Source organism: Petromyzon marinus, chromosome 22 (genome assembly GCF_048934315.1).
Source record: "Petromyzon marinus isolate PM22_M1 ecotype Great Lakes invasive population chromosome 22, UKy_Petmar_22M1.pri1.0, whole genome shotgun sequence".
In the NCBI taxonomy this organism is placed as follows: Eukaryota; Metazoa; Chordata; class Hyperoartia; order Petromyzontiformes; family Petromyzontidae; genus Petromyzon; species Petromyzon marinus.
Genome location: NC_133688.1, coordinates 20,348,833 through 20,371,016, shown reverse-complemented (window position 1 = coordinate 20,371,016; position 22,184 = coordinate 20,348,833). Strand labels below are relative to the sequence as shown.

Below are 22,184 nucleotides of genomic sequence, written 5' to 3'. Positions count from 1 at the left end.
TGCAGCGAACGGCGGGTGGTCAAGCCCGATGGCACAGGAGAGAATAAACGCGTTGCATCTCCTTCACTGCAGCAAGGGCCCTTATGCACCTCACTGCGAGATCTCAACTCGCCACGAACGCCCTTGGTTTGCAATGGGCGAAGTTGCTCCCGCCTGGGTTTGCAGCGGTCGTTCCGCACGGCTCTCCGTCGCGTTGCTGCTGCTGTTGTTGTTGTTGTTTCCGCGGTGCGTTGTTCGGTACGGTGTCCGACGTTTTGGGGCAGAACGTGAGCTGCTCAATTCAGTTCCGGCTGAAGAAGCTGCCGACGCGTGGAGCCGAAACGTCAGACACCACGCTTTTGCGACGCAACCCTGATCACGTGCGCGGGCGAGAGTGGCAGATGATTGCACGTTCAAGTGCCAACTTGCTGTGTTTTAACCACCCGGCGCTCCGCTCGTTGTTGTGGGCGTCGCTCCTCCGCCCTCCGTTGTTGTTGGAGGGCGACTGCCTCCAACTGCCCAATAGCGTCCTTCACGAGCCTCCTCCACAGAGGCCAATCTTGACACCGCTGGTACCAGTCATCGACAAGTCCACTCAGCTCCACGTCCTCCTGTACCACATCACTCCATCTCTTCTCTAGCCCGTGCCGCGCCCGTTTAGCCCCCACGATCCGGCCGAACAAAAGCTGTTTCGGCATGCGGTGGCTGGGCATGCGGGCTACATGACCCAGCCATCGCAGCCTTGCCTGCCGGAGGAGCTCACCGATGGGACTGTATCCAGATCTTTCAAGGATTTGTGAGCTCCTCACACAATCCAGCCTGGTTAAACCCAGGATGGATCGTAGGCAGGCCATCCTAAATGTTTATAATCGGTGAAGATGTTCCATTAGGGGGTTCCACGTTTTGCAAGCATAGAGAAGGGAGGGAATTACTATAGCCGAGATGACCTGAAGCTTCGTGCGGAGCGACAGACCAGGTAGCTTCGACGGTCACCACCACCATCAACACCATCACCACCATCGCCACCATCGCCACCATGGCCATGATCGTTCATGCTTGATGAACAATGAGGCCTATCCGAACAGAATTCATCATCGGCCATGTCAATCCACTGCTGGATGAAGTCCTCCCTAATCAACGGCCATCACTCACGGTCCAGAAATGTAACAATCCAGCCGTACGTAGCCAACCGTGCTAATCCGCACGAGCTGGTTTCATTGCTCCATCTCCTCTGCGGACGTCCTCTCGGACGCGTTCCATCTCTTTCCATTTCGACCATCGCAACGTCATGAGAGGTGGTGGATGCTTGGCGTAGCTTCCCCCAGCAGTGAATTAACCAAGGCTGGTGATGATTATGATGAATGATCTATTTAACACGTAGGCTTTAACGGCCAATGTTATCCATAATAGAGGTTTTTTTTAAAGTTGTAAATGTAAATGTTGTGGGTTTACTCCAACACACCGGTGTGCTGTACGAGTAACTAATTGGCACTTTTTGTTTACGCGACAAACCTTACTAATTGGCTGTGTCGGGTGGTGGTGGGTTTGGCAACACATTTATATTTACGCGACCTAACCCCCCAACAAAACCCCTTCATTATGGGTAAATGTCTCTCGTCGCCGGTTTGAACCCAGGTCTCCGCTGCAGAGGACTACAGTACTCGAAGTAGCGTTGCACACCGGCGAAGTAAAGTCATCGAGTCGATTCTCACGCGAGTAAAATGGCCTTTATTTATTTATTCGTTCATTTTTGAAAGCGCTCGCGAGCTTAGCACGTAAGGCTGCCGAGGCGGGCGGAATAACACGCGCGTCCACACCAACCGCGCTACTGCAAAGCGTACAAAAGACATGCCACCGTCGCCGCCGGGGTCAAGGGGTGCGTACTAAAGCAAACTTGGAATGCGTTCCGTTTTTCTCCCCGGCAGTAGGCGTTGCAAAAATAATGATGAGAGCAACAATAACCCGCGTGATGCAAAAGCGATGTGGATCGTGCGTCGAGCTGATCACCAGCCAGACACCTCCAGGCTTCTCGTGCTTATCTCACTGCCCAGTCAGTTGACAACAGAAAACTCAACGCGTTCGTCAATAACACTGCGTGGCTTTAAAGGAAAAGTACGTGTAACACGTGACGTTTCGGGCAATGGACCTTCTTCATAGCAAATGTGCTACGCTTTTATTTTGTCAATTGTGCTTTTGCACCACTGCCAACGCAGCAGCAGCACCACCGCCAAATGATTTGTCCCGTCCAGTGAGATCGAAGTTCAAACGTCAGCGTTTATAGCCAAGGCGAAGCGTCTCTCTCCCGATGGTTGATTTGTGATACTGCGTAGACAGAGGCGAGTAAACAATCACACAAACAACTCGACACGATCGTCGATGACAGTGGGCCAATATTCGTGGCACAGAGGTCTGTGCCGTGAATGCGCCACGGGTGAAGGGCCATTGCCCGAAACGTTAAATATTTTTTGTTCCCTCGAGGGCCACAGTGTTATCGATGCACGCGTCGGGCTCCGCCCTTGTCGCGAGCTACGTCTCGAACGACCGTGACGAGCTGGTCTGTCAGACGAAAGCGGGCGGGGTGGAAGCGGAGTGCCTGGATAACCTGCGGGTCGCTCCGCCGCGCAACGACCACAAATGCCCACGCGGTGACCGCAGCAGCAGCAGCAGCAGAAGCTGCAGCAGCAGCAGCAGCTGCAGCTTCACCAGCTTCTGGTGCTGCTGCTGCGGCCGTCTCCTCGCCTCGGATCCCCGCCCTACTTGAACGACGCCTTGATCTTCTCGAAGGGGTCCGAGTCCCACTTGGTGGGGTCCCAGGCGAGGAACCAGCCGGTGAAGGTGGGGGGCTCGTGTCCCTGCTTCACCACCACCACGGGGGTGCCCTTCCCCCTGCCCGACGGGTCCGTCTGCAGGTACGACGTGGCTGTGAGACGACACGTGGAGTGGGGGGGGGGGGGGTGACACGGCGAGTTTGTGGGTGTCTATGTGAACACGTGGGTCTCTACGCGAGGCTATGTTTGTCAATGGGTGTCAATCTGAGTCTATGGGCCTCAATGTAATTCTCTGGGTTTCTGTGTCAGTCCACAGATCTCTCTGTCTCATCAACATCATCATCAGCTACGAACAATCCACTGCTGGATGAAGGTTTCCCCAATCCATCTCTGTGGTATTGCAAAGCAATGATGCATGGAGCCCCTGCAGACGAGCTCATTCCATCGCCGCCATCTCAGAATCAGAATATTTATTCATGCCGGTGGATCTCGATGAGAAATCTTTTTACACTGCACAACCGAGCCGCGCCGAGGCTGTGCCGAGCCGGCCCCGGCCCGGCTCGGGAGGATGGCGCCAGGTTGTTTTTTTTCCACTGCGGAAGCCGAGCCGTGCCGTCGACGCGTCGCTCACGGTGAGCGAGCCGAGACGCGCGAGGGTGGCGTGGCGACGCCGTGTCCTCGCAGTGTCCTGACTGAGGTCACACGGCATTAAACCCGCCCCTGGCCCTGCTTGGCCCCCGAGCCTGATTCCGACGTCTTCCCAGGCCAGCCGAACAGCACGGTTAGGTTCCGGCTCGTAGAAAAACCACGTGCGCTCCGAGGGCCCCAAGTTGGCACGGCCCGGACGTGCCTGAGTAAAGGATGACAAGCGCGCCCTATGGGTCTCCGTGTCAAACTACGGGTTTACTTGAATCTGTGCGACTCGGAGTGAGCCGATGAGTCCCACGTGAGTCTATGGGCAGACACCTCGTCATCACCGCGCGGCGCTCTCCGTCGCACGCCTCATTGGGAGACCTCACCGGGCCTGGCACGCGTACCGGGACGGGCGTCTGCCCGACGGTGCCTTCGCTGTGACTCACCACACTTGAGCGACTCCTGCTTCTCCACATCGTTGGCATCCTTGCCGATCCACACGAACAGCTGTGGGCACAGGAGGGGAGCAGTTCCCCCGACACCGGTTACACGCGGGTCAGGGAGCGTCTGCGTGATCCACCAACCCCTGCCACCAAAGCGACGGGTTCACGGGCGTGCCACCGCCAGCACTGCCAGCACGAAGGTCTCCGCTCAAACCTCTCCGCCAGTCTCGCTCCACTGACCACAGCGAACCGTTCCCCCTGCGTCGCACGGAGCAACGATCTGCTGATCGCACCCAGAGAACCGGGACCCTCCTGGCTGGGCACCGACCGTCTGGAACTCTCTCCCATTCTACTCTACCGCACATTCGCAGCATCCAAGCACCATCACGCCTGGTTCAGGCTCTTACTTGATTCAGGCTTGCACCTGGTTCAGGCTACAATAGGAGGAACTTTGAGCTCTGGCTCCGCACCTTCCATGTTCTCGATCGAACATTGCGTCTGATTCCAGCAATTCGTGCGTGTTACAAACGGTGTTTATAGTGACCACCTCCCACAATCTGCCTCCTGAAGGTGGGCAACCCAGGACACGCAGCGGCCACCGTTGACGCGGCCGATGATGCCGGTGATGTTTTCACAAGCCCCGCCCAATCACCTCCCGTCCAGCGGCACATTCTAATATGCACGATAAATAATATCAATAATGTTACCAGGAACCTACTTGCTGTACTGGCCAGGTGGCTGAGCAGTAAAGTGAGCGAATTAGACGGCTGCGAGTTTAAATCCTGCTTTATCAGTTGACTCGGCCCACCTTCCCTCCGGGGTCGATAAAATTACTACCACTTTGTGGGGAAATCAACAGCGGGTATGTTACGGAGATACCGCCCCCCCCTCCCCCACGTCTCTTCCCACCCCCGCCATAGGAATGTGGAATTTCCACCACCGGCTCTGCGAGGTGCAGGAGATGGCCTTGGCGCGCTGGCGTTCGTTTTAGACTACTTGCTGTGCTGCACGCTGGGATCAGGGGGACAGCACCTGCTCCCAGACGTCGAGCAGCATCACGTCGTCGGTGGCGAGGTCGTCCTGGGTGAAGTCGCCCGACACCTCCTCCACCTGCGAGCGACGAGGTGGAACAGTTGTTGAGCGAGCGATCTCCCGGCGCGGCAGTCGAAACAATAAACGGGTTTCTGAATCCTCTCCCCCCCCCCCCCCCCACCATGTCCCCCCCGCTGTTCGTGTCGCTGTTCGTGTCGCTGTTCGTGTCGCTGTTCGTGAACGCCAGTGGGTGGGGAGCCGTGGCGGGGAGCGTGCCTGGAAGCGGCCGGTCTTGTTGGAGCAGGCGAAGAGGCGGGGCGGGTGGTCGTTGTAGTTGGTGCTGAGTCTCGGCGAGCTCTGGTAGTCCTTCTTGCCGCCCAGCAGCGACCAGAACTCAGCTGCGGGGGGGGGGGGGGAGGTTGGGGGGTGAATGTGAGCGGGGGGAGGTGTCGGAGGGAGATTAGAGTTGGGCAGGGGAGGGGCAAATGAAGTATTTGCCCAGGTGCCCACAACTCCAGAGGGGTAAGCGGAAAAAAATCCCTCCACAGGGATAGTCCAGGTGTGAGTCGATGGCCAGGCCATCACGTGTGGTGGGGTAAAGTTTGGGTAGCTCCCACCTCTACCATCAGGCCAGCGTGGAAGAGTAGACAGTGCCTGTGAATTCAAGAAGGCAGCCTCGGGTGTGACCCCCAAGCCTTTTGCAAACAAGTTTGTCCCTGGTTTTAAGTTTCCCCTGGCCTCACGCTCGCCGCATGATCTGGCCCAAGGGCGGAGCTACCTGAGCAGTGGGCGGGGCCAGTGACCGTGTGGGTGGTGCTCGTGGTTCAGAGGGCTACTTAAGAAGGGCCATTGCCCAAAATGTCTCCCATCGGGTATTTTGTCCCTTTGGCGCTTGTGCACCGCTGCCAACGCAGCAGGCGGCAGCATCGCCAAACGACGTTTCGTTTCACGTTTAAATTGGGCGGCGGCAGCGGCCCCGTGGGCGTGGCCACGTAAAGAGTGGGCGGTGCCGTGGCCCCGTGGGCGTGGCCACGTAAAGAGTGGGCGGCGCCAGTGGCCCCGTGGGCGTGTCCACGTAAAGAGTGGGCGGCGGCAGTGGCCCCGTGGGCGTGTCCACGTAAAGAGTGGGCGGCGGCAGTGGCCCCGTGGGCGTGATAGCGCTGCCCCCCACCCCACCCCACCCGCCCCCTCAACTCACCGGGCTCCTTCCCCTCGGCCACATCTTTGACCCCGCCGCCCCCCAGCAGCTTGGCGACGTAGGCGGCGGCCTCCTGCTCGGCCTTCTCGGCTCCCTTGCCCTTCCACACGGTGGCGGCGCCGCCCGCCAGCAGCACGAAGGCGTCGCTCGAGTTCAGGGAGGCGGCGCTCAGCGCCACCTGCGGGGATGGGAAGATGGGGGGGGGGGGGAGGCGTGCGGGGAAGGTGGCGGGGAGGGGTTGCGGGTCGGAGGTACGAGCAGGTGGGAGGCATGGGGAGGGTAGAGATGGAGAGGTGGCACAGCAGTGGCTAGGAGATGTCAACTACCTCGCCAGGTGTACATGAGGTCGTGGGTTCGATCCCAACCCTGACGCCTGCTGCATATTTGCAGTTTGCGGTGTCTCTCTCCCTCATCATCATCATCATCACCACGGTGGCTAGGAGATGTCAACTACCTCGCCAGGTGTGAGGTCGTGGGTTCGATCCCGACCCTGACGCCTGCTGCATATTTGCAGTTTGCGGTGTCTCTCTCCCTCATCATCATCATCATCACCACGGTGGCTAGGAGATGTCAACTACCTCGCCAGGTGTACAGGAGGTCGTGGGTTCGATCCCGACCCTGACGCCTGCTGCTGCTGCTGTGTATTTGCAGTTTGCGGTGTCTCTCTCTCTCCTCGTGGTCGCGTGGAGTTTTCTCCGGGTCCTCTGCCTCTACCCTCCACGTTTAGAATGAACACGCGTTTAGAGTATTTGGCTGCTATAAATTTCCACGTGATAAGCCACTTCGTTGAGCTATCACCTGTGGCCAGGTCGCTTCTGAAAAAGAGCGATGTAGCTCAGTTGGGCCTTACCTGGTAAAATAAAAAAATAGTTGAGAGTTTATAGGTGAGTAAACACCGGGAGAAGGGAGATACGAGGGGAGAAGGCAGGGAGAGGCAAGGAGGTGGGAGATGAGTTAGTAGGTCTGAATGTTGGCATGAGGCAGTGCGGGATGGTGAGTGGTGAGGCCTGCGTCCAGCAGTGGATAAGCCATAGCTGCTGCTGCTGCTGATAATGGTGATGAGAGAGCATGACGGAGAGCGGACGTGAATGTAGTCAAGGACTAAAACGACGAGGGTGACGACGACGACGATGTTGATGAAGATGACGAGGATGATGACGACGAGGGTGACGACGACGACGATGTTGATGAAGATGACGAGGATGATGACGACGAGGGTGACGACGACGACGATGTTGATGAAGATGACGAGGATGATGACGACGAGGGTGACGACGACGATGACGTTGATGAAGATGACGAGGATGATGACGACGAGGGTGACGACGACGATGACGTTGATGAAGATGACGAGGATGATGACGACGAGGGTGACGACGACGTTGATGAAGATGACGAGGATGATGACGACGAGGGTGACGACGACGATGTTGATGAAGATGACGAGGATGATCACGACGAGGGTGACGACGACGATGACGTTGATGAAGATGACGAGGATGATGACGACGAGGGTGACGACGACGTTGATGAAGATGACGAGGATGATGACGACGAGGGTGACGACGACGACGATGTTGATGAAGATGACGAGGATGATGACGACGAGGGTGACGACGACGTTGATGAAGATGACGAGGATGATGACGACGAGGGTGACGACGACGACGACCTCACCTCGACGGCTCTGGTGGCGCCCGCTGAGGAGCTGCGCACCTGGTAGAGGCGCGTGGGGGCCTGGGGGCTCTGCCCCCCCTTGCGGGAGGTGCCCCCCGCGTGCACCACCAGGGGCTTGCCCCCGAACAGGCTCAGCAGGTGGGGGGGCTCGTAGCCCTGCTCCACGCGCACCTGGGGGGGGGGGGGGTGGGGGGTAAAAAATACAATCAGGAGGAGGAGGCGGAGACGGGTGGTGCGAGGGGGGTGAAGAGGAGAAAGTGGAGGTGGAGGAGGGAGGGGGTTGAAGAGGAGGGTTAAAGAAGAGGGGGGGCGAGGGGGATGAAGAGGAGGAGGGGGAACGGTGGGGGGGCGAGGGGGATGAAGAGGAGGAGGTGGGGGGGCGAGGGGGATGAAGAGGTGGAGGGGTGGGGGGCGAGGGGGATGTCGGACCTGCACGGGAGAGCCACCGTGGGAGTCGTCCAGCTGCACGGTGAGCATTGCTGAGCGTGCTCGCTCGTCCGGGGTCGCCTTGACTCCCTGCCTGCTCGCCGCCATCGCGACAACGACGACGTCAGCCACGCTCTATCAAACCGCTGCACGAAGAAAGCCTCGCCGGCCCGCCGCGGCCGCGTCATCGCGTGCCGATTCCGTCGCTCCGACGGCGGGTTCGCAATATCGGCCGTGGCTGACGTCAGTGGCGAGCGGTGTTCCGAACCGGTCCCGGGACCGTCCTGACCGGCGTGGCGAAGTTCGGCCAAACGTCCTCACCACGGCGATGGGGAGGCGGTCATCCGGCCGTGGATTGATCAAAAAGGAAGTGCTCCTGCGAGTTTATTTCATTTCCTCTTTGGTTCTTTCGGTAAAGTCACGGAGAAAATAAAATCAAATGATAATAGAATGCGACGTTTTGATTGCAACACAAGCCACCATCATCACAGTGTTAGCCGACTCTCTGTGTTGTATTGCATTATATTTATAAGTTTACTATGTTTGTTTTTTTCTCATTCATTCTTACCTGATGATGGTTGCTTGTGTTGCAATCGAAACGTCGTATTCTATTACCATTTGATTACATTTTCTACGCGACTTTACCGAAAGAGCCAAAGAGTCATTCCCGCAGTCACGAAAGCTTTGAATCTAGTTTTATTTGATTTGTTTCATGAATTAAAAACATGTCAGCCTTTTGTTGCAAGTTCCCCCCGGGGCGATTGACGGCGTGTCACATGGCGCGCTGCGGCGAGCTTTCGGGCTAAACTTAACTCAGGACGGAAGGACTGTGGGCGGCCGATGGCACGGATAAATATATAAATATATAAACGAGCCCAGGAAGCGTCGGTGGCAGAAGGACAACCTCGCCCACGTGCCGTTCGAACGAGGAACCCCGCGTGCTGCGGTGGGAAAAGCTGTCGGGAAATGTTTGCCGCTGTTGCCGCGAGTCGGGGTCAGATACCCCGGCGTACCGCTGCCAACATCGGCTGTCGGCTGAGCTCGCGCACGTGTGTCTGTACAGTGTACACACACGCGCGTGTCTGTACACACACGCGTGTGTGTACACGTGCACGTGTGTCTGTACACACGCGCGCGTGTGTCATCAGCTGGGGCAATTCCACAATTCCTGACGTGCGTTTCAGGCACTGCGTACATGAGACATAGTGAGTACGTTTGTGGGTGCGTGTGTGAGTGAGAGTGTGGGTGTGTGTATGAGTGCGTGTGTGGGCGCGTGTGTGGATGCGTGCGTTTGTGCGTGCACGAGTGCGTGCGTGGGTCCGCGTGTGGGTGCGTGCGTGCGTGGGTACAAGCGTGGGTGCATGCGTACGTGAGTGCGTGCGTGAGAATTAGTGCCGTAGCGTGGTTGGTCTGGGCCGTGGAGTGTGGAATGATACGGAGAGCGGTCCCCACCAGGTGTAGATGATCTGTCCCGTCTTGTAGGTGTACAGGATGATGTAGCAGTCTCCGCCGTAGAACTGTCCGTAGGTGGCGCGATCCACGGACACCTTGTCCAGGCCCTCAATGCGCCACACCTGGTCGGTCCGGACAGCGAGTTGGGCAGCTGAGTGGCTCTGTGCTGAGCGAGCACGTGTGTGTGCGTGTGTGTGAGTCAGTACGTGTGTGAGTGTGTCAACCCATGGCACCTGGGTCACGCGGCCTCAAAGTACGCTGAGCATGCATGGCACAAGCGCAGTGGTGACGTCACCGCCACTTAGTGGTGAATGGCGGTTCTTGTTGTCGTGCGTGTGTGAGAGAGTTGGTGAGCGAGTGCCTAGGCGGCCACGATCGTGCGAGCGTCCCATCAATGATCCCTCTCAAACCCCATTACCATGCCCACTCTCCAGCACGCCTCGCTGTCCTTCACTCCCCGCACCTCCGATTAGCGCGATTGGCTACGAACGGTGCGAAAGAAGTTCAAGGTACGTATGCCCCTCCCCGCCCTCCTCCCCCCACCCCCTGCTCACCTGAACCTCTCCCTTGCCGTCGTCCACCATGCCGTGCTGAGCGGCCATGGCCGGGTTGGAGTGCAGGGTGGAGGCGTTGAAGGGCACCTGCTGGACGCGGGCGACACTGCCCACGTTGTACGTCTTGCCGGGCGTCAGCACGTCGTCCTTGGTCCTCCAGCCCAGGAAGAACTGCTTGAAGAGCGGCGTCTCCCCTGTCTCGGGCAGCACCGACACCTGGGGAGCAGTGACGTGCGGTGAGGTCAATGGCTGGGGAGGCACCGGCACGGCGGCCCCGCGACGGAGAGCCGCAGTTCCCATTGGGCAGGCCGCGAGGAGTGGCTGGTGAGGAGTGGCTGGCGAGGAGTGGCTGGTGAGGAGTGGCTGGCGAGGAGTGGCTGCTAAGGAGTGGCTGGCGAGGAGTGGCTGGCGAGAAGTGGTTGGTGGGGAGAAGTTGGTGGGGAGTGGCTGCTAAGGAATGGCTGGCGAGGAGTGGCGGTGAGGAGTGGTTGGCGAGGAGTGACTGGCGAGGAGTGGCTGGCAAGGAGTGGCTGGTGAGGAGTGGCTGGCGAGGAGTGGTTGGTGGGGAGAGGCTGGCAAGGAGTGGCTGGCGAGGAGTGATTGGCGAGGAGTGGTTGGTGAGGAGTAGCTGGCAAGGAGTGACTGGCGAGGAGTGGCTGGCGAGGAGTGGCTGGCGAGGAGTGGCTGGCGAGGAGTGGTTGGTGGGGAGTGGCTGGCGAGGAGTGGCTGGTGAGGAGTGGCTGCTAAGGAGTGACTGGCGAGGAGTGGTTGGTGGGGAGTGGCTGGCGAGGAGTGGCTGGCGAGGAGTGACTGGCGAGGAGTGGCTGCTAAGGAATGGCTGGCGAGGAGTGACTGGTGAGGAGTGGCTGGCGAGGAGTGACTGGCGAGGCATGACTGGCGAGGAGTGGCTGGCGAGGAGTGGCTGGCGAGGAGTGACTGGTGAGGAGTGGCTGGCGAGGAGTGACTGGCGAGGAGTGACTGGCGAGGCATGACTGGCGAGGAGTGGCTGGCGAGGAGTGGCTGGGGAGGAGTGGCTGGCGAGGAGTGGCTGGCGAGGAGTGGCTGGGGAGGAGTGGCTGGCGAGGAGTGGCTGGCGAGGAGTGGCTGGCGAGGAGTGGCGTTGTCACCTGGGTGCTGGGAGGGTACTTCATCTTCTTGAGGAACTCCTCCGCGGTGCTCATGCTCTTCTTCCGCTCGTCGGCGTTCGCTTTCTGGCCTGCAGGCGATCGCCCGGGGACAAAGGTGAGAGTCGCGATGAATGTTGTCCGGCACATCGCATCCGGCGTCCCTCTCCGCTGTGGCCGTGCCTGCTCCCCGTCACGTGCCACCCGGCGCGGCGCGGGTTTGCGATGACACGAGCGGGGACGCAGGCGCGGGCACGAGCGGGAGTGCAGAAGCGTGAGGCAACCACGGGTTTTTGTGCACTGCCCTCTGCTGCCCGGCAACTCCAGCACAGCCCCACAGCAGCCCACAGCACCTGTTGTGCACGCGGCCATCCGTCCAAGCGCTGACGAGGCTAGCAAACCCAGCTTGGCGGCCTTATAAGGAAAACATATAATAGGCGACGTTTCGGGCAGTGGCCCTTCTTCATGGCGCATGGGGGCAGGCACAACCCACCCCCGCCTGATTCTGTGACCTTCCCGTGAACTCTTGTGTTGGTTTTATTTTATCCAAGACAGCGGCCGTGAATTTGACAGAAAACTATCGTGGCCGCATCCCAGCCATTAGAGACGATGCCACGTGTGGTGTGCAGCCCTCACCCTCACCCTAGCCCTCACCCTAGCCCTCACCCTAGCCCTCACCCTAGCCCTCACCCTAGCCCTCACCCTAGCCCTCGCCCTCACCCTCACCCTAGCCCTCACCCTAGCCCTCACCCTCACCCTAGCCCTCATCCTCACCCTAGCCCTCACCCTCACCCTAGCCCTCACCCTAACCCAAGCCCTCACCCAAACCCTAGCCCTCACCCTAGCCCTCACACCTTACCCTCACCCTAACCATCACCCTCACCCTCACCCTAGCCCTCACCCTAACCCTCACCCTAACCCCTCACCCTAGCCCTCACCCTAACCCTCAACCTAGCCCTCACCCTCACCCTAACCCTCACCCTAGCCCTCACCCTCACCCTAACCCTCACCCTAACCCCTCACCCTCACCCTAGCCCTCACCCTAACCCTCAACCTAGCCCTCACCCTAAACCTCACGCTAGCCCTCACCCAAACCCTCACCCTAGCCCTCACCCTAGCCCTCACCCTAGCCCTCACCCTGACCCTAGCCCTCACCCTAGCCCTCACCCTAACCCTCACCCTAGCGCTCACCCTAACCCTCACCCTAGCCCTCACTCAAGCCCTCACCCTAGTTCTCACCCTAGCCCTCATGCTAACCCTCACCCTAGCCCTCACCCTAACCCTCACCCTAGCCCTCACCCTTACCCTAGCCCTCACCTTAGCCCTCACCCTAGCCCTCACCCTAGCCCTCACCCTAGCCTTCACCCTAGCCCTCACCCTCGCCCTAGCCCTCACCCTCACCCTAGCCCTCACCCTAGCCCTAACCCTCACCCAAACCCTCACCCTAGCCCTCACCCTAGCCCTCACCCTAGCCCTCACCCTGACCCTAGCCCTCACCCTAGCCCTCACCCTAACCCTCACCCTAGCGCTCACCCTAACCCTCACCCTAGCCCTCACTCAAGCCCTCACCCTAGTTCTCACCCTAGCCCTCATGCTAACCCTCACCCTAGCCCTCACCCTAACCCTCACCCTAGCCCTCACCCTTACCCTAGCCCTCACCTTAGCCCTCACCCTAGCCCTCACCCTAGCCCTCACCCTAGCCTTCACCCTAGCCCTCACCCTCGCCCTAGCCCTCACCCTCACCCTAGCCCTCACCCTAGCCCTAACCCTCACCCAAACCCTCACCCTAGCCCTCACCCTAGCCCTCACCCTAGCCCTCACCCTGACCCTAGCCCTCACCCTAGCCCTCACCCTAACCCTCACCCTAGCGCTCACCCTAACCCTCACCCTAGCCCTCACTCAAGCCCTCACCCTAGTTCTCACCCTAGCCCTCATGCTAACCCTCACCCTAGCCCTCACCCTAACCCTCACCCTAGCCCTCACCCTTACCCTAGCCCTCACCTTAGCCCTCACCCTAGCCCTCACCCTAGCCCTCACCCTAGCCTTCACCCTAGCCCTCACCCTCGCCCTAGCCCTCACCCTCACCCTAGCCCTCACCCTAGCCCTAACCCTCACCCTAGCCCTCACCCTAGCCCTCACCCTAGCCCTCACCCTAACCCTCACCCTCGCCCTAGGCCTCACCCTTCCACACGAAGATCTGCCCCGCAGAGCCGTTGTCGAGCAGGAAGCAGTCTCTCGAGTCGAGCAGCGACTGCTGGAAGGGACTCGCGGCCGCCACCTCCTTCACCTCCATGCGGCCGCTCTCGTCGGAGATCTGCGGCCATCAACGACGTCCGTTACCGTCGCCGGCGTCTCGAGTGCCAGCAGCGTCACCGCCATTGTTTTCATTGTTGTCGTCGTCATCGTCGTCATCATCGTCGTCATCGTCGTCATCATCGTCGTCGTTGTCATCATCGTCGTCATTATCTCGTCATCATCATCGTCATCGTCGTCATCGTCGTCGTCATCATCATTGTCGTCATCACCTTGTAGAGCTTGGCGGAATTGCGATTGGAGAGATCCGTTTCCACGTCATCGGAGGATCCCGCGGGAAGGGACGGCTTGGAGCCCAGCAGCTGAAATGGATTGAGAGGTCAGAGGTCAAGCTCAAGTGTGTTGGTTTTGTGAAGACGCTCTCATTGACAATAACAAAACCACTGCAGCAGCGATGCCGGAGAGCGAACATCATAGCACCTCCAATTAGCAGAGACAACCAGCGGTGTTACAGGAGGCATCGGAAAAAATATCACGCAATCCTAAATCAAACTAACTTTTGCTGTAAGGAAAATTGGCTTTGACAAATTACTTTGGACGTCAAGTGATGCCAGATGATGTAAAAATCAAAAGCACGTGGACCCCATGAAACACACGTGGCTAGCACTGTTGCTTGCTTTACAGCGGTCTGCATGCGAAGGGTGGCAGTGGTTGGTTGGCGACTTGGTAAAAGGGGTGTTTCATTCGCGGGTTCGTTATAAAGAGGGTTAGTCTATTGGTTGGTTACACATTAAGACAGATGTTTTGTTTATCCGGTTGGTTGTATATATGACGAGATGGTTGGTTGATTGGTGAGATGGTTAGACAGTGAGATAGACGATCAATTGGCGAGTGAAATGCTGGCAAGACGGTTCTCGTTGGTTGGTTCATTGGTTCCTGACGAAATGGTGAGACGCTCGTTTGCTGGTTTATGTTGTTTATAATAACGAGTCTGTGGATTAGATCACGTACATGTGTTGTTAAACCCGGAGAGGGAGGCTGAGAGGGAGGCTGAGAGAAGACGGAACTCGTTTGGCTTGGGTTACAATTGTAAATGTTGTGGGTTCTCTCTCCAACACACCGGTGCGCTGACATAGGCACGTTTTGTTCCACGTGACAAACCTTACTTACTAAGTGGCTGTGTCGGGCGGTGGTGGGCAAACGACACAACTGCATTGACGCAATCCAACTCCCCCAAAAGAAACCTTGCTACGAACGACACGGGCCGCGAAAGCCCACGTGCGTCAAAACTCCGAGACATCGACATCGTCAGATTCGCCGCGCAAATTTAGTCGACTGCACAGCGGCCGCGGCGGAGACGACGTCGCGACGACGACGTTGGGCGAACGGCGCACGGCGGCTCACCTCCACCAGCGGCGCCGGCTCCTCGCCCTCCTCCACCACGTGCACCGTCGCCCGCCCGTTGCGCTCGTTGTCCCGCACGCCGCGCGCCACCTCGGACGCCTTGACGCGCTCGTAGCGGTTGCAGCCCGAGCCGCACCACTGGTAGATGTTCTGCAGGGAGCACCCGCGGACCGCAACAGGGCCGCGACGCGTGAGTGTGGGGTGCTCTGCAACGGCGACGGACGGGCGTTGAGAGAGAGGCACAGAGAGAGAGAGACGGAGAGGGAGGCTGGGAGGGAGGCTGAGAGAAGACAGAACTCGTTTGGCTTGGGTTGACCACTCGGTGACCTGGGGCAGGAAAGAAAACACGCTGGTTTCGTTTGAGCCTCTGAGAGAGACACCCATGGATTTAGCGAGGGGTGAAGTACCTGGGCCTCCCCTTGGTCGACTCAGTCTCAAACGAGTACCTGGTGCAGTGTGTGAACATCGCCACGAGGGAGACAAAGGCGGCCGGACGTGGTGCTGGCCACCCACCCCTTCGTGTGCCGCTCCATCCTCCGTAAGTGCTCGTTAACAGCACTTGACTGAAAATTCCGTTCAGGCTGTATGGGGGATCTTTGTCGTTGTGGGTGCGAAACCACTTGGACCAGGTGTTGGCCAAGGGGCCAGTCGACCACAAGGGACGGAGATTATTCTACTCGGCGCAGGATAACATCAAACAATAGACTGTGGATCTTTTTCTAAATTAAAGGGGGCGTAGGAGCGTGGTGAAGAGCTTTGTGGGAAGCCGTAAGTCCCAGGTCATTGTGAGCTCGCCTCTGCATCAAGACGCAGCGAATGATGATTGTTGTGGTGGCTTACGCCCCCTCCCAAGATGAAGACACGTACGAGGAGGGCAGGCAAGACTGAGTCAACCAGCTGATCTGTCCATCTGTCTGCTGTGCTTGCCATTCAATCACTGAAGGGGTATGCATCCACCTAGACTCTATTCAAACCTACAATAGCTTGGCCTCAGCAAGCTGTTGAAAGTTGAAAATGAGAATTTGATCATTGGTTATCGCTGGGTTGGACATCTCCCCGACAACCTTTCCTTCCTGATGCAGAGTGGAAGTGGTTGAGGTTCAGGAATACGGCTCATTGTGCCTGTGGCTGTGTTGTGTATTTATAAATGTGTGCGAGTGTGTCTGGTAGTGCACCGGTTAGCGCTGCGCTACGAACCCGGCGACCCGAGGTTGATTCACGCTCACGGCCTACGCCAGGGACGATTATCTGAACCGGTTCTGCGCCTCCTCAAGGTCGACTCAGCCTCAAAATGAGTACCTGGTGCGATTTATAAACAATGCCAATGGGGACACAAAGGCGGCCGGGCGTGGTGCTGGCCACCTACGCCTTCGTGTGCCGTGTCGGCCTTCATAGGTGCTCGCTAACAGCGACAGTCTGTTGTTACAGGCTATACGGAGGAACTTTGTCTTTGTGCGTGTCCATCCTCACCGCCCCCAGGTCGACGATGAAGCAGTCCCCCTGGTTGAAGCTCGCCCAGGAGAGCGGCACCTCGGTGGCGCGCACCGTGCGTCGCCCCTTCACGTGCAGCAGCCGCTTCACGTCCGCCAGGTTGGGCTCCACGTGCTTGAAGCCCGAGGCAACGCCGCCCGCCTGCACGACAGCAACAACGACGACGACGATGACGACGACGAAATGACGAGGTCCTGCAGAGTCTCATCCTCTGACCCGGCATTCGAGTAGGGAGCTCGCCGCTCCGTTGTTACGCAGCGGCACCGGGCGGTTCACGCGAGCGCGCCGCACCTTGTACTTGATGCCGCCCTTGAAGTAGGAGAGGAACGAGTTGGACTCGTGTCCCTGCACCTCGCGGTACTGCACGGGCCGCCCCCCCAGGGAGTCGTCCAGCTGCACGGTGAGCAGGGCAGCAGCGCCGGACTCGTCCTGAGAGCACTCGCTACCTGCGGCGGGGACACGCGCGGGCCCGAAACGTCGGACAGCGTCAGCACATGCCGCGGCACGTCGAGACATCTCGCGTGCCAGACTAGGGGCCCCCCTTCCCCACAACCCCGACCCTGTCAAATTTGCCCACTTCTCCGTGGGGACCTTCATCGCCGCCCCTCCGCAGCTGCACCGCCCCCCCCCCCCGCGCGCCGCTCACCGAGCCAGTAGTGGAGGTTGTAGCTCAGGGTTCCTCCGCCGGCCTTGAGCGAGTTGAGCACCACGTAGGCGTCCCCCGTGAAGAAGTTGCCGTACTGGTTGCGCGCCACGGCCACGGGACTCAGCTTCTCCACCCTCCACACCTGCAGCCCCGCCTCCTGGCCCGCGCCCTTGAACCCCGCGTGCAGCACCATGGCTTCAGGTCGCGGGGGTGTCTGGGGGTCAACAGGACGGGGGAGGAGGATGGAGAGAAGTTGTGACGCAGCTCGCTCTGTGTACGGTCAAGGGGGCTACGCACGCTGGATGTTCGCGCTCCTCCCTTATTACAGACCACTTCACACCGTATTGGACACCCCGTGCCCGTATTAAACCCAACGCTCATCCTACAAAGTCCCATCACAACAGGGAGAAACAGAAAACAAAATAAACACGAATATAATCGTTTTGTTTTGCCCGTATTGAGACGGCTGCACGGCGTCTGCGCCTGAAAACTCAATTCCCCTGGTCAAGAACACGGGCGTAGACCACGTGGGTTGACACGATACGCAGATGCAACGCTTCAGTAGCCGCCGAGAGACGGAGACCTGCACGGAGCCACCGTCCTCGAGTCGAGGGTGGGAGCCGCTTGCCAGCCGAGCCAGCGGCTCCACGGGAGGGGGGTGCCGAGGGAGGAGGGAGGGGGTCGCTGACTTCTTGCAAAGAATCGCGCGGTTGGAGAGACGCGGCGCTCGGGGGTGGGAGCGGCGTCCGTCTCCGTCGGCCCTCGGACACGCGGCGCGGGGGTGACACCTCCTGGGCGTCTGTGTCGGCATCGATCCCGAGGTGTGATGCGAATGCAGCAATACATCGAGCAGCCCGTAGGTCCACTGGACGTGTCCGTCAGTCAGTCCCTCCTCCAGCCAGCCAGCAAAACTGGCTTCACGTGTTGTACGATATTCCTGCCTCTGCGTGTGGGTGTTCGCGGCTGTGCTGCTCAACGGATCTCCGATGCCTTTTCGGGGCAGTACCGCGCGCTTATGTGCTGTTCGGCTCGATGTCTGATGTATCTCTGCACGTGCTGGGGAGCGAAAGGTCGGACATAGTGCCGAACGATGCATACGTGCCAGTCTCTGCACGAGTCTCTGGGTCCTCTGCACGACTCGCTGGGTCTCTGCACGAGGAGTCTGTGAGTCCTCTGCACGAGGAGTCTGTGGGTCCTCTGCACGACTCTCTGGGTCTCTGCACGAGGAGTCTCTGGGTCTCTGCACGAGGAGTCTCTGGGTCCTCTGCACGACTCTCTGGGTCTCTGCACGAGGAGTCTGTGGGTCCTCTGTGCAAGCCAATCCGTGACCGTGCGGAAACCATCAAGTCGCTGCGATCGAGAGCCTGGCTCAATCACAGTGCAGCTGACTGCCCGGAGGGAATGGTTTCGATTTTAGACGAAGAGGGACGAGGAAGTTGGAGGTGGTGAAAGAGGCGGAGGCTGCCCGACTCGTTGTGTAACTCCGATCGCCTCTCTACAATGTCGCCTCTAATCCAGAAGGGGGAGACAAAGGCGGAAAAACCTCGGCTACGGAAAATCTCGTCCGAGCAGCTGATGCATCACGCACAATCAACTCGTACCTTCAAAGCACTGACCCTAACGCTGACCCTTACACTGACCCTAACACTGACCCTAACACTGACACTAACACTGACCCTAACACTGACACTAGCACTGACACTAATACTGACCCTAACACTGACCCTAATACTGACACTAGCACTGACACTAACACTGACACTAACACTGACCCTAACACTGACCCTAGCACTGACACTAACACTGACACTAACACTGACACTAACACTGACACTAACAATGACCCTAACACTGACACTGACCCTAACACTGACCCTAACACTGACTCTAGCACTGACACTAACACTGACACTAACACTGACCCTAACACTGACCCTAGCACTGACACTAACACTGACACTAACACTGCCCCTAACACTGACACTAACACTGACACTAACACTGCCCCTAACACTGACACTAACACTGACCCTAACACTGACACTAACACTGACACTAACACTGCCCCTAACACTGACACTAACACTGACCCTAACACTGACACTAACACTGCCCCTAACACTGACACTAACACTGATACTAACACTGACACTAACACTGACACTAACACTGACCCTAACACTGACCCTAGCACTGACCCTAACACTGACACTAACACTGACACTAACACTGACCCTAACACTGACACTAACACTGACCCTAACACTGACCCTAACACTGACACTAGCACTGACCCTAACACTGACACTAACACTGACCCTAACACTGACTCTAACACTAACACTGACCCTAGTACTGACCCTAGCACTGACACTAGCACTGACACTAACACTGACACTAACACTGACACTAACACTGACCCTAGTACTGACCCTAGCACTGACACTAGCACTGACACTAACACTAACACTGACCCTAACACTGACCCTAACACTGACCCTAGCACTGACCCTAACACTGACCCTAACACTGACACTAACACTAACACTGACACTAGCACTGACACTAACACTGACACTAACACTGACCCTAACACTGACACTAACACTGACACTAACACTGACCCTAACACTAACACTGACACTAACACTGACCCTAACACTGACACTAACACTGACACTAGCACTGACCCTAACACTGACACTAACACTGACCCTAACACTGACTCTAACACTAACACTGACCCTAGTACTGACCCTAGCACTGACACTAGCACTGACACTAACACTGACACTAACACTGACCCTAGTACTGACCCTAGCACTGACACTAGCACTGACACTAACACTAACACTGACCCTAACACTGACCCTAACACTGACCCTAGCACTGACCCTAACACTGACCCTAACACTGACACTAACACTGACACTAACACTGACACTAGCACTGACACTAACACTGACACTAACACTGACCCTAACACTGACACTAACACTGACCCTAACACTGACACTGACACTAACACTGACCCTAACACTGACACTAACACTGACACTAACACTGACACTAGCACTGACACTAACACTGACCCTAACACTGACACTAACACTGACCCTAACACTGACACTAACACTGACACAAACACTGACACTAACACTGACACTAGCACTGACACTAACACTAACGCTGGCCCGATCACTAAAACTGATTCTAAGATTAACCCCGACCTTAACTTGACAATAACCCTGACACTGACACTACACCGATTTAGAACCCCGACGTGGATTATTGACAGCGCTTCTCCGAGCTCTGTGTTTTATCTGCCTGTCCACCCCCGCCCCAAACATGAAGACAAAGATCCCCCGTGTAGCCTTAACAGACTGTTGGGGCAAGTGCTGTTCGCGAGTAGCACCTATGAAGGCCGGAACGTCGCACGTGGGGGCAGGTGGTGGCCAGCACCACGCCCGGATGTGTACACCGCGCCGGGTAGCCATTTGAGGCTGAGTCTACCTAGGGGAGGCCCATGACCGACCGCTCACGGCAACGTAACCGGTGTTACGTTGCTGTGAGCGGGAATCGTGAGCGCATCCGCGCGAGAGGCCGAGTTGGAAATCCGCCAAAGGATTCACGCCCAGCCAAAGAAACCGAGTGGGAGACGCGGCAGTGGTTCGTGTCCCTTCCCTGCAAAGTAACAACACGGGGGGGCGGGGGGCTTCGTTTCGCCGAGCGACAACGCCACAAATCACAGCAAGACAAAGGTCGCCCCCCCCCCCCGCCACCTCCTCGTGTAGCCCCGCACAGGCCGTGAGCGCAGCACCCCCCCCCCCCCCCTTGAAGAAGGCCGGCAGGGACGGGTGGCTGGTGAGCGACTTGGCGCACCAAGTTCCTCTACTTATTTAAGGCTGAGTCGACCTGGGGGTGCTGTTGTGGCTCGCAGGGGTTCGGAGTGCAGCGCTAACCCCTGCGTCACCACTCCCACTCCCACACCCACGTATACATACAAAGACAAAGGTCACCCGTGTAGCCTGTAACAGACTGTAGGGGCAAGTGCTGTTAGCGAGTAGCACCTATGAAGCCCTGAAGGGCGCACGAGGGGATGGGTGGCCGCCTTTGTCTCCCCAGTGGCGATGTTCACACAGCGCCAGGCACTCGTTTGAGGCCGAGCGTGAAACGAACTCGGGACGCCCCGCAGCGTGTCGCTCACCGCGACACGATCGCTCGACAAGCGCAGCCACGTCCAAAGTCTCAGAAGAGTTCTGCCGATGTCGCCTTCGGCTCGCAAGCGCGCGGTTGTTCGACGTTCCGGGGCACGTCGGGAGGCGACGAACGATGCGCGGACGGCCTTAGACGAGAGCGCGCGGACCCGGGACGCTTACGATTGTGCCGAGTCGGTCGGTCTCTGCGCTACCGCTGTCGAGTGGAGTTGGTGGCGGTGGTGAGCGGTGATGTCGACGACGTCTCTCGCTGTTGCCTGGAGGACTCGACCCACGGGGTTCCTTCCTTGCGCCGATACTTTAAAGCGGAGGGGCGTTGGGGGTTGGGCTCTGTGGTCAGAGCGACGTCACACGCTTCCACAACACCCGCAAAGACAAAGATCCTCCGTGTAGCCTGTAACAGACTGTGGGGGCAAGTGCCGTCAGCGAGCAGCACCTATGGAGGCCCGCACGGCACACGAGGGGGTGGGTGGTCTGCACCACGCCCGGCCGTCTTTGTTACACATCGGACCGGGTACTCATTTGAGGCTGAGTATACCTAAGGGAGGCCCACGACCGGTTCAGATAATCGTCACTGGTGTTGGCCGTGAAGCGGGAATCGAACTCGGGGCGTCGGGTTCGCAGCGCAGCGCGCTAACCCCTACACCACCGCTCCCCACAGCTACGGTGGGGTTGGGCTTTGTGGTCACCCACACACCCCCACCCATAACAACAACAACCGCCATTCGCCACTAAGTGGCAGTGACGTCACCACGACGCTTGTGCCAGGCCATGTGCATCTTGAGGCCACGTGAAGTGTCGAACGCCCGCTGGCAGGAGGTCACGGGGCAGACCCAGGTGCCACGGGTTGACTGACTGAGATGACTGGCTGATGCACCCCATGTGCC

The 22,184-nt window shown here is 58.3% G+C and overlaps 1 protein-coding gene across 2 annotated transcripts; it reads right to left on the bottom strand.

Annotated features, from left to right (window-relative positions):
• Positions 1–1,684: 1,684 nt before the first annotated feature.
• Positions 1,685–21,641, bottom strand: LOC116944850 (scinderin-like). Of its 2 annotated transcripts, none has more exons than XM_032958661.2 (17): positions 21,460–21,641; positions 17,081–17,294; positions 16,726–16,880; positions 16,414–16,575; positions 14,944–15,093; positions 13,812–13,901; positions 13,468–13,600; positions 11,290–11,378; positions 10,163–10,378; positions 9,609–9,730; positions 8,160–8,250; positions 7,731–7,901; positions 6,054–6,231; positions 5,132–5,253; positions 4,856–4,933; positions 3,827–3,887; positions 1,685–2,899 (listed from the first exon to the last, which is right to left on the bottom strand). In XM_032958661.2, the coding sequence occupies exons 2-17, from the start codon at positions 17,271–17,273 to the stop codon at positions 2,733–2,735; spliced, it is 2,178 nt and encodes a 725-aa protein (XP_032814552.2). In that variant the 5' UTR covers positions 17,274–17,294; positions 21,460–21,641; the 3' UTR covers positions 1,685–2,732. The 2 variants fall into 2 exon arrangements, with proteins under 2 accessions (XP_032814552.2, XP_075924952.1); XM_076068837.1 differs by lacking the exon at positions 21,460–21,641 and adding an exon at positions 21,151–21,169.
• Positions 21,642–22,184: the final 543 nt, after the last annotated feature.